General features: G+C 32.4%; 1 protein-coding gene across 1 annotated transcript; it reads right to left on the bottom strand.

Moving 5' to 3' along the window:
• Nucleotides 1-3,332: 3,332 nt before the first annotated feature.
• On the bottom strand, nucleotides 3,333-12,476 carry LOC108737354. Its single transcript, XM_018470172.1, has 2 exons — nucleotides 12,319-12,476; nucleotides 3,333-5,566 (listed from the first exon to the last, which is right to left on the bottom strand). The coding sequence occupies exons 1-2, from the start codon at nucleotides 12,331-12,333 to the stop codon at nucleotides 3,578-3,580; spliced, it is 2,004 nt and encodes a 667-aa protein (XP_018325674.1). The 5' UTR covers nucleotides 12,334-12,476; the 3' UTR covers nucleotides 3,333-3,577.
• Between the last annotated feature and the right edge of the window lie 212 nt (nucleotides 12,477-12,688).

The raw sequence follows: 12,688 nt of genomic DNA, 5'->3' as shown, positions 1-12,688 counted from the left end.
GTTCAAAAAGTATCACGAATTTTGTGTTTTTTCAAAAATTATTTATTTATTCATAAATATCTATTTTGTTTCTTTCATAGTAATAACCACCAGATATTATACACTTGGGCCAACGTTTTTTCCAATCCTCGAAGCACTTCAAAGAATCTTTTTTTGTGATCTTGTTCAGCTACTCCTTCGATGCCGTCTTTATCTCCTCAATCGTAACGTAGCGTCTTCCTTTCATGGGCCTCTTCAGTTTCGGGAACAAGAAAAAGTCACAGGCGGCCAGATCTGGGGAATACGGTGGCTGCGGAATTATTAGTGTAATGTTTATGGTCAAAAAATCGCGCACAAGCAACGATGTGTGAGCAAGGGCGTTATCATGGTGCAAAAGCCAATTTTTGTTCTTTCATAAATCCGGGCGTTTCTGGCGGATTGCTTCTTGCAAAATTGAGCATAACTTGAAAGCAATATTCCTTCTAATAATAATCGAAGAAAACTGTAAGCAAAACCTTCACATTCATCAATTCCTTAGCAAGGTTAACACCATGATGTTTTTTTTTGGTTGAAATTGAGCAGTTTTGGTACGAATTTCGCGGCAACCCATCTCTTGCGCAAAGCATTAGTAAAAATCGAAATGAAGGAGCCAATAGATATGTTTAGGTCCTCAGTAACTTCTCTTTCTGTGATTCGACTATTGGCCAATACTATTTTCTTCATTTCACCAATGTTTTCGTCTTCTTCTCGGCCTTCTGAGAACATTTTGTATAAACGATGAACGTTGCTTCGGTCGAAGGTAGCTTCACCATATGCCACAACATTCAGAATACGTCCACGCACTTAATTTTCATTTCGACACAAAATTTGATACAGATTCTTTGACCCATTTTGCCAAATCACATGAGAAACATGAGTACCAACATAACGCCACGAAAAGTCGAAAATCGAATATACCTAACCCGCGGAAATTCAAAATTCGCGATACTTTTTGAACAGGCCTCGTATACTGAATCTGGTAATGCTCTTATATGGTACTGTTATTTTTGACTATTATTTCTAACGGAAGTATGTCTAATGCAAATTATATTTACTGTTAGAACTGAACAATCGCCTTAATTAAAAATGAAGTTTTTAAATCTTTAAAAATGCTTTGTGAAATTTGAATCAGGACAGGCGCAAAAAACAACTCACGATCATAGCAGGCCGAATATTTTTGCATTTATAACTACGCATATTTCGGAAATTAAATTTCTTTGCAGTAGATTCGTATCACATAAAAGTGATCACATTAAAACAGTAACTTTTTATTTACCCATAAAGAGTTCCTTTTTGCACAAACAAAATTGTAGGTAAATAGGGTCGTTTTGGATGAATGAACCTTGTCAACACGGAGGAATTACGCGTGAAAATCGAAATCCTTTACAAGATCAGTCTAGGGACTAGATCGCTCTCAACATTTTCCAATGTACTTGTATTGACTTAAACTTTTTCATTTGTAATTAATGAAGATTAACACAACAACTTTGTTACTTAAGGAATTCTTTTGTAGAGGGTAATTTTTAATAATTTTTGATACATTGATGTGAAATAAATTTCTACCAACTACAGATTACCTCAAATTTGTGAGAAAAAATGTTTGATGCTGTTTGTCACCCTCGATGGAAATCGAACCGGGGTACCTGGAATTATCATTGTTGATTAAATATCGTACCCTTGATAAAGCACTACTACAATGAAGGGTGAAAAGTCGGTTGCTACTTTAAATAATATCTAAAACAAATTTTGGCTTTGATTTGCTTGAAAGATTATTTCAGGAAAACTTTCTTACAATAAACGTCCTTCTTTTCTTCTTTTTGACTAGTTTTGTTTTTCTTCGCTTCTTCACATTCTTTGTCTAATTATTTTCTTTTCCGTACTCATGTTCTTACACGAGAGAAGTATCTTCAATCTAAAAAATGCAGTAATTATCTTTAATATTATTATTATTGGTTGTATTTCATCAAAATGCTACACAAAATATTAATTTTGAAAAGAGTGTAGAAGATAATCTGAGAGATACAAATTAAATTAATATAGTCAGAATTCTACATCAATCTTACCCTTTTATTACAAAAACAGTTAAAATTGGAAACTCGTTTTTTTTGTAGTGTTCCTATAACTGAAATATGTAAGCGTAATACAGGGGTCGACAAACTTTTAAGCTAAAAGAGCCATTAACAATAAAAATATTGTTTTATGAATTTCAAATTAAATAAAATAATGCTTTATTTATTATTATTTATATTATTACTATGTCACAAATTATGATGTCCTTCATGGTTTTGATCGTTCTTGTGAAGTAGCCATCAGTGTCAACAAAACACTGTTTCCATCCCGATGATTCCTTAAGATTTGAAAATGTAATAATGTGTCTATCTCCATATCTTCTGCCAAAAGAAGCAATTTATTTTCTGAACTAACTATCTCTTCAAGTAATGATAATGCTGTGTTTCCTTCACCTGAAAGCTTTAGATTTAGTTCGTTGAGATGCATTGAATATCAGTCATAAAGTGTATGTTTATTCATTCCGCTTTAGCTTTTAATTTCTTTAAGGAACTTTGAAAAGCCGCAATTGTCTTCTAAAAAACCACATGCGGTTTGCGAGCTAGAATTTGCCGACCCCTGTCTTAATACCAATACAATAGTATTATAACTCTCCTAGTTTAAACCTTTGGCCTAATGATGAAATTGAAATAAAGATATAGTTTACATTTTTGTTTCTATATACAAATATAGTCTTACAATCACTGAAGTTGGTTCAGAACTTATGAATTTGTGTTCTAATATAGAAGACCATCTCTTTTGAAATATGACTGATTTAGGGCTTTTTGAATGCTGGTAAAACTTTTCTCTTATTATTGTATAATATATTAATCTTATATTCGGCATTTCGTATTTACTGTTGTAAAGGCTTTGAACAAGTTGCATTAAAATTGTTGACATACCTTCAGTATATATGCGTTACTCCTTATGTAGAACATAATTAATTATCTGGTGAATGTAAAATTTCGATGTACCGTGCTACCAACAGCAATTATTATTTTAGAGCCGCAACATTAATTACCTAGGTGCTTACTGGCTACCTTTCCAAATTTGGATGGGTAAAGACTGCTGAAGAAGATTCTTATGTAGTTGGGAAATATGGCAATTTTCTCACTTTTATGTTGACTATTATTTCTGATAAAGCGTACTTACTGCGTATAATAATATGTAATAAATAAGATTGTAGAAAACAAACAATTTATTGTATTAATAATAAATTAAAATAAGAAAAAACATACACTAAAACTATTATTATAAATATTCTTAGAAGTAAACAAAATTATGCGAAGGTACAAAAGTAAACATAAGTGTCGACAAGTTAAAAAGTTAGTGTAAAACTTTTAGTATATGATATGCATACGGAATCGTTATTCATTATATTAGTTTATAATACTGTGACCATATTCACATAAAAAAAGGATTTTTTTTCCATGACAGAATATAGGTTAGTTTTGAGTTCTTCAGTCTCCCGGACATCTTACCGTCAATACTTAAAATTTCTAGTAGTATGAAACTAAACTCTGACAGAATATCTTCTGTTTTTTTCATTTGAACGTGATGGCCACGAATTTCCGCCTTTGCGAGGATGATACTCGTACCTTACAGCGACTGGTTTTCTGACCGATGATTCCCCATTATTGTCATTTTGGTCACTTTTAAAAGTAACAGGAGATCTTGAGACGGCGTTTGCCTTCTGATTAGCGGATTCAGATGGATCGGTATGCTTTACGTACTTTTGATGGTGATTTTGTTTGGAACTCTGTTCAGCGAATCCATCGGTTTGTTGCGCTTGTTTTTGCATGTAATTAAGGTATTCACTTGGGTTCTCGCTTGGCTTAATAACAAAAGGCATATTTTGAGTAAGTGGAAGATTATTCGAAAAAGAAGATATGCCTGTACCAAATTGTAGATTATTTAATCCTTGCTGTGAGAAATCAGTAAATTGTGGTATGTAATTGCCTCCACTCTGAAACAGCGATTGTTGATCATTTTGAGGAGCTAGTTGTAGGAGTGTAGTATCAAAATGCGTGGGAATCAGACTTGCATCGATGGGAATAACATTAAAATTAGGGGTGAGAGGTGCACTTGATGTAAGTGCTGCAGCGGAAGCTCCTAGAATCTGTGGAGATTGATTGACATCATAATTAAAGGTGTGTAGATTAAAAGAATTCGGATTTGGATTTTGCGTTTGAGTAAAAGTGGAAGTGGGCTGTGCCAGTTGTTGGCTAGAAAAGTCCTCAACAGAACTACTGTCTTCGGCAGATGTTTCTGTTACATTTTGTTTTGCAATCTGAAAATTTTGAACACCAACTGCGTTGCTGTAATCAAAACCTTGGCTGCGGCCCAGTGCTCGGGCGTGATCGAATTTTTTGGACTGCTCCAAATGTTCAGACGGATCAAATTTGAAGTTTTCGGGAGGAAGTTCAGGGCTGTGGTAAATTTCCACATTTGGACCTATGGTTTTCCAATTTATTTTTTGTTGTTGCTGATTTTGTGGTTTTTGAGAAAATTGAACTTTATTTCTTTGATTAGTACGGACTACTGATCTATGCTCTTGATAATTTCCTTCGTCTGATTCTTCGTAACCTTTATGATTGTTCTGACCTTGGAGTTTCGGACTGTACGAATTTGATGTACCAGTCTGGGAGTAAGTGTCATCGCCAAAGGAAGAAGATTTTACGGATTGGTCTCCTGTATTTGCAGATGGTCTTGAATTTAAAAATTGAACCATTTCTTCGTGTATATTCTGTTGTTCACCAGAATGAGAATATTTAGGATTGGTATCTAGACTAACTTTTAACGGGAGCCTTGCTCCGTTCCTTTCCTTTTTAAGCGATGGCTCGTCATACTTAAAACCAGAAATTGGCTGGGGACGCGCTAATCCTGCATAAGATTGCCTAGTTTTTGAGGAAAGTAATAGTACTTCGGGGTCTTCTGTATCGGCATACGGCGAACGGTACTTATTTTGCTTGGGTTTTCCTTTCTGTCTAGATCTTTTGTTATCTGAAATTGAATTCGCAACGTATTCTTGTGAATCTGGTTTCTGAACTAGTCCAGTGTTTGTCCCTCTTATAATTTCTGGATCTTCATCTTTTACGGGCTTAGATTTCTTCGGTCCTTTGGAAAAACTCATACTGTATCCAACATTAAACAACTGGCTACCGGGATGTTTTGGAATTATTTTAGTACTATGCTGGGTACTTCCTTGATAGTGTTGGTCGTAATATTTAACTGGTTTGGCTCTGGGCGGTGGCTTGTTTTCTTCTACTTTATAGGGCCTATGAGTTCGCGTTACCAAAGATCTAGGTTTATGGTAACTAGAGGGTTTAGATTTATAGTTTCCCAATTCTACTTGGATGTTACTCTCGGCTTCTTGGTCTGGAAAATATGGGTTGCTATGGAAAATGTTCGTGGTATAAGTTATTTCTCGCCTAGTTAACGGTTCTTTTCCATTGTTCGATAACAGTTGACCAGCAATGCATGAGAAAGAGAGTGAGAAGACCTGAAAGTAAAATGAAAATTGTGACTTACAAGTAGAGAATATTCATGTGGCAAGAACGCTATAAACTGTTTAAGTGGGCAGACGCGTGCATAACATATTAAATATGCATGTTGACTAAATTTTTGTCTTAAATCTTCTTTCGGTAATTAACCTAAAAGTTTACTTATGTTGTAGTTTTTATACAACACAGTTGTGGGTAATTGTGAAAGAACAGATATCAACGTGAATTAAAAGAATAGTTATTTCTACGTTACCATTCTATTCAGCGTTTATATAACAATAATTATAATAAACTAGTAGAACATAATTAATTATCTGGTGAATGTAAAATTTCGATGTACCGTGCTACCAACAGCAATTATTATTTTAGAGCCGCAACATTAATTACCTANGTAACATTTAAAGTTTTTTATTGAAAATAACTAAAACCAGCTAGGATACATGCACCCAGTCTTCTCTTGTTCAAAAATGATTCTTTACACCTGGCTGGTAAATCTTCCTAATCGTTGTGGTTATCCACTATTCCAAAAGTTCTGTAAAAATTGATGCGAGGAGGTAGACCTATATTAGATTACTGTTCACAAATAGTTAAGGATGTGAGCTGTTCTAGTGTTAGGGGTTTTTATCTGAATTGGGTTCTGACAAATTATTTCATTAATAAGCACTAGGGGGAAATAAAACAATTAAGGATGAAAAATAAGGATGGGGATAAAAATTGGTAATTTGTAAATGTAAAATAGGGAATAGTCGAAAATAAAAGATTCTTCTTCTCGAGACAGAAATTGTAACACATATTCATTCAACTGTGTCCATGACTGTATGATGGTATATTTTTATTGTTCCTTTTTTCTGTTGTGTTCATCTAAACTGATTTGTTTCAAAAAACTTTAAACTAAGGTAATTAATTTTTATAGCTACATGTGCTAAATGGTGTTATTGTTTTGCATTCTCTATTATTTTGGTCTAATAAATTCATTTAATGAGTTGTTCTCGCCTTTTTTCTGCATTTGTATGAAGATTAGTTTTCAATGTGAGTTGTTTTTTGTTAGCAGGTTTAAGTTTTCTTATTCAACCGCGCGGAAAAGCTTATAGGGATATGAAAGTTTTATATTGAATAAAATTAAAATCGAAAATGATTTTGTTAATATTTTTTTTCTGAACAATAATAATAATTAAAGTATAAGTCACTTTGTAAGTGGAAAATCAGATTACGCCTCTAGTAATTTGTAAAGGTAATAATTAATTGCAGCCTTGCCTACTTTCGCTTACAACAAACAAGGTATACATTAATTAGTTAATATATTTTAATTTATAATTTTCACATTACTTACATACCAAATTAGAAAATTATTATCGTGTATCATGCCACTGATTTTCTTTTGGTATATCTTTAAAACCTTCTTTTTAATGTAATAAAACATTGATGATGCTCTAAAATTCATTTAAACATCAAGCGAAGAATTTTGTGTAATTAATAACACCATGCTGAGAAATTTACAGCATAACATTTTAGAACAGTAGTTTTATCTCCATTAGACATTTTAAGACCTAAATCATAATACTTTTTGGAATTTCTTATCACTATGCGAAAATATGGTAATTACTTGAATGATCCTCCAATTCAACATTTAATGAGAAGCGTCTTCAATATTAGATAACTTATTAATAACAGAATGGTTATAAATTATTTATTAATTCCACAATAATTATTTCGACAAGTAGTGGTTTCTGCAGCTGGAAGAAATGTAATATGTATGATACCAATACATCATTGTTAAATTGTTTAGTTAATTAGTTTTTTGTTGCTTAAATGGTCACGAATATTGTGACTTTTCAGGTAAAAATAGATGCCGGACAAGTGAGTGTTTGACTGGGGCACCCAGGTTTCCATTCCTTATCAAATATGTTATGTAGATAATGATTTCAGAAACGTGTAATTTTTGAGTTTATCTGAATACGCTGCATTTAGTAAGTTTTGTAATTTTATTCCCAATCTTTTCTTATAATTGTGGTAGAAATTAATGCCAAAATTATGGCAGTTAGTTCATTTGCAGCAACCAATACCTACATTTGGGCTCTTGATGTAAAGTTCTTCAAGGGTACATAGAATTCAGTGAAGTTTAAAATTAAGGCCAATTATGTGCAGCTTACTGGATTGAAATTAAGAGATTCTTTGAATGCAGAAAATCAGATCGAAAAATATGTTTCTGTTCCATGAACACGATCATCTGATACAAAAATCTAAGTAATTGCAATTTCATAAGTAGTAAGTACACAGCCTTACTTACTAATTTCTCTAGAGTCTTGAAAAATCCTTATTTACATATAAACTAGATTTTACCAGCGACTTCGCTTGCGTTGATGTCCTAAATACGTGTCAAAAATCATCGACGACCACATAAAACTAATTTTTCTATCTCTCGGGAACAACATTTTTTCTGTCGGATAAAAGGTGCCGTGTGTTCTTGTCTGTGTTCCTGACAATGCGTCTACAAAATTTATTGATGATTGATCGAGTAGTTAAGGTTTGAAATCGATCACATAAAACTTGTACTCCTGACAATATGTCTACAAAATTTTGAATCGGTTGAATGGTTAAGGCGTGAAAAGCCGACATACAACACAAACAAACTCACATTCGCAATTATAATATTAGTTAGGACGTCGATAATGAATTATGTATTTTTGCACCCATTTTTACTTTGATTTCTTTACAATAATAATTTTATTTTAACTAACAATATTCGAACTACATAGAAGGCAAATAAAGTGGTTTAAAATTACTTATTTATTATTAATACTAAGAGAGTTCTATTTGTGCGAAATATTTATATAAAAAATTTTTTTGAACTATATAGAAATTTTGGAAATAATGGAGAACCTACACTATTGACATATTTAAGGCCACAAATCAAATAATTTATGTTTATCTATATTATTGATATACCTTGAGTTTATCATACACGATCAAATCCAAGTAAATTTGGGTGAAGTCGTGTGTCTAAGTTTTTGAAAATTATTAATAATTTTCCCCATTTAAAAATATCTAATAAACCTCTTTGGATTGCTAGTAATTAGGTAACATGAGAAGCTGCTGAGAGACAGACAGGCGAATGGTTTTGTCCATTTTTACCTCAGAGGAAATGTTATGTGTTAGACATTTTACAACTATTAAAATGCTTTTAAAGAAACCAAAAAGCTTTTAAGGCGGCTGTTAAAAGTGCCATGCTATCAATCCAAATGATAGATTAACTTTGTAGATACTCATTTTCTATTTCATGTAAAAGTACAAAGCTAACCAGAAAGTTAGTGGAATTGTTTGGAAAGTTGAATTTATGTGTACTGTTATACTTCCTTTGTTTTTAGGGTAACACAACGAGTAAAATCCTTTAAATACAATAAAGGCTATTATAAACTATAAATATAACGTACACTCTTATAACATACCCGCCTTCAACTATTACCCCTCTATTGGTACCCATGGGGCATTCAGTTGATACATCTTTTGTGACGCTATTACGTACGTTTATGTGATATGAAATACGAAAGTAAACCCAACATCAAAGTCTAGTAGTCCTATTGGGATACGTGATGGTCTTCTTGGAAGAAAGACTCCAATACTGACAAGAAAGATTTAGTTGGTGCTCATGTTCCGAAAATTAACTTCGCGAAGATGAAGACAATGATATATCAAAGTGGAAGGGTGTTGTTGTACTATCAATGTGGTTGACAACAAAAAGAGATGTTAAAGCGGAATAGGTTAGTATTAGACCTTCTCAGCCATGAAGGTCTAGTCAGAGACATATTAGAGGCAGAAACAGGAGTTAGGAGGAGTAGAGATAGATCTAGATTAGATTACTGTTCACAAATAGTTAAGGATGTGAGCTGTTCTAGTGTTAGGGAAATGCGAAGATTAACTCAGGATAGGAAGGAGTGGAGTTGCGTGTCCAACCAGTCTTAGGACTGACGACCTTATGATGATGATAGCGGAATACTTATTTAATATGGTTTTTGTTATGATTGAAATGGATATGGTAGTTCTGTTGGCGGTCGGTCAATAAAAAACAATAAAGAAATTATGGAAAAAAAAATCGCAAACTTGATGACAAAGAAGACAAGAAATGCTGTGCTCAATGTTAGTGCTAGTGTTATTGTTACCATGTATTAGGCATTAAACGGATTTTATTATTTATCAGGAACTGTATATAGCTCAAATAATTGTATAATTGTAAAAAAATTTTAACCCCAATACAATTTAATATAATAATATTAAAGAGTTAATTAAGGAAAACACAGGGACGGGTGCAAAGTCGGTTCAACGAAATTATTTATTTAAAGTTGCAACTACCACCTGCTTATCTATCGGATTAGTAGATCAATTGGCGACTATTTAAATTAGCGGAATAAATAATAATCTTGGATGTGGAATCCATTGAAAATTCACGAGAAGCCAGTAAGACATGGTGGTGAGGCGCTTTACTGTCTTTACTCACCCTGCAAAGGTTTTCTACCATTTAAAATTCGCTTCTCTTACATTATAATTTCTAAATAAATATATATAAAATTCGCTTCTTCATGACAGATCGAGTTCAAATCTGGCCTCAAAGTTGCCTCAGTACGTTATATTTTTAAGAAATCCGAGTATCAAAACTTGAAAAATGCATTTCTTATCGTATTTGAGAGAATTACTGTTTGAAACAAAAGGACAAAATAACCAAGAGGGCAGTCATTATTGAGTTTTTTTCTGTCGTTAAATTAGAATCTGGCCTTAAAATGCCGTAGTACATCACAAGCTTGAAAAAGGGTCTCGCCGGGTTTCCATATGAAATCTGCACTGGCGTCTTTTTTGACATTGGTGCCTTTAATATATTACTAGTTGTTGAAAATATTTTTTGCCCAATTATCAAACCCCTAACTTCATTCGTTTTTGGAAAATGGGGGTTGCAACCCGTAACAGATAATGATTTCAGAAACGTGTAATTTTTGAGTTTATCTGAATACGCTGCATTTAGTAAGTTTTGTAATTTTATTCCCAATCTTTTCTTATAATTGTGGTAGAAATTAATGCCAAAATTATGGCAGTTAGTTCATTTGCAGCAACCAATACCTACATTTGGGCTCTTGATGTAAAGTTCTTCAAGGGTACATAGAATTCAGTGAAGTTTAAAATTAAGGCCAATTATGTGCAGCTTACTGGATTGAAATTAAGAGATTCTTTGAATGCAGAAAATCAGATCGAAAAATATGTTTCTGTTCCATGAACANTATACCTCAAAATCTACTTGATGTCAGTTTACTTTATTTAAATTTCAATATCTTACAACTCGAACCAGATTCGAAAAATACATGGAAAATGATTGCTCCTCTTGTGTATTGGTGTCAAACAAGTTAAGTTAGTATTATTGGAATTTTTAAGTTAAGATATCAAAATCTTTTGTTTTCATTGACCAGTGATCACTGATCTAGGCCGTTGGATGAATTTAGCTTGCCTCAAATATTTGTGTGGGTCAAGGTGAAGATGATGGTGATGGTAGCAAGTAATATTGGTAGATTTATAGGTCTGGTGGTAACATATAAATAAAAAATTTAGGAACATCAAATTTTAGAGGCGAGAAATATTTGGTCTTCTTTTCGCACAATCAAAACACATATCTTTTATCGTAGACTGTTACTATACCTCTCTACAAAGTATAGAACGTTCTTGATCAATTTCGGAACTTTCCCGTAGTTTTTTTGGTACCAATTTAGAGTATGTGGGTTGAATGTAAAGAAATGAATAGAAATTGACAGTGAACTCATGAAAATTCCTACAATATGTGATTTTACATGTATCAGAAAGTTCAGCAAGGCCTCCTGAGACCGATCATCAATTGTTATATTCTTAAAACATTCTTTCAATCAGAGGCTTCAGTAATTCATACGCAATATGCAGAAGCCACTGATGTTGTTTAATACAAAATAAAATTTACCCAAAATCAACAAACATATTAAACGCATTCAAATTAAATTGAGTTGTTAAATAAATGCCGCTCTATATCTTAACTCTTAAATTGTTGTTATAACCAATTAAATATAAACTTTTTAAAATTGACCGGTAGATTAAATAGAAATATCTATGTAACAAGAACATTTTAATTTATTTTTAAATGTCAATATGTACTTAATACTTGGAAAATTATTTAAGAAAAATAAAATTAGAGTACCAACATCTTTGGTAACTGTTGACTATTTTGTTATTAAAATCACTATTAGACCAAAATAATGGAGAAAATTGCAGTAACAATTAAGTAGATACATCAGGATAATGTTTGTACTTTGTATATCTGGTAAACCGCGTTATCTAAGTTAGTTTACCCTTTAAGTCCTACTAATATCATTACACCCAAAGTGGGTATCGATTAAATAAATTCAAATTATAGAATAATCCTAGTATTTTTATTGGTTTAATTGCTTATTTAATTAATATGTTTCATCTACAATCAACAGCCGAATCAATTTGTTTAATGATAAAATCTATAACTTAGATCTGAATATATCTTAGTAATAAAATAAATTTCTAAATTAATACAAAATTTAAGTATAAAGTTAAATTACACGTAGTAATACAAAAACTTCAACAATTAAAACTAATGAAAAGAAAGGAAGAAAGTTTTAAATATTAGACTAAAAGTTCCATATCTTCGAAATAAATAACGAACAAATGATTAATTTCGGTCAAAAAGTAGAAATCCTTTTATTATTTCGTTACTTACCAACAACGAATACATGATCCAAATACCACGAACTTCAACACAACAATAACAATAATTACTCTATATATTTCACACTTTCACACGATAGGTCGGCAAAGGAAACCTAACAATTAACGGTTTAGTTAATGCCGACTCAAAATTACCAACTTTAACCGTTAGAAAAGCAACAATAAAGTGGTATGTAATGTTAAATGAAACTGTATATAGCGGAATCCCCCAACATTGCAAACAGAATCATTCAGAGGCGCACCAGTAGCCGCTTCGGAGTACATACAGTTACTGTGTCATCTACATATACAAGTATCACTTGTGCATAATACATGACACTGCTTAGGTTTTTTTGTTTCTCAAAGTTCGAAAAGAAAACGTT

The sequence above is a fragment of the Agrilus planipennis genome, unplaced genomic scaffold (genome assembly GCF_000699045.2).
Source record: "Agrilus planipennis isolate EAB-ADULT unplaced genomic scaffold, Apla_2.0 scaffold57, whole genome shotgun sequence".
Lineage (NCBI taxonomy): Eukaryota > Metazoa > Arthropoda > Insecta > Coleoptera > Buprestidae > Agrilus > Agrilus planipennis.
Note: the sequence above shows the minus strand (reverse complement) of the source record. Positions and strands in the feature narration are given on the sequence as shown.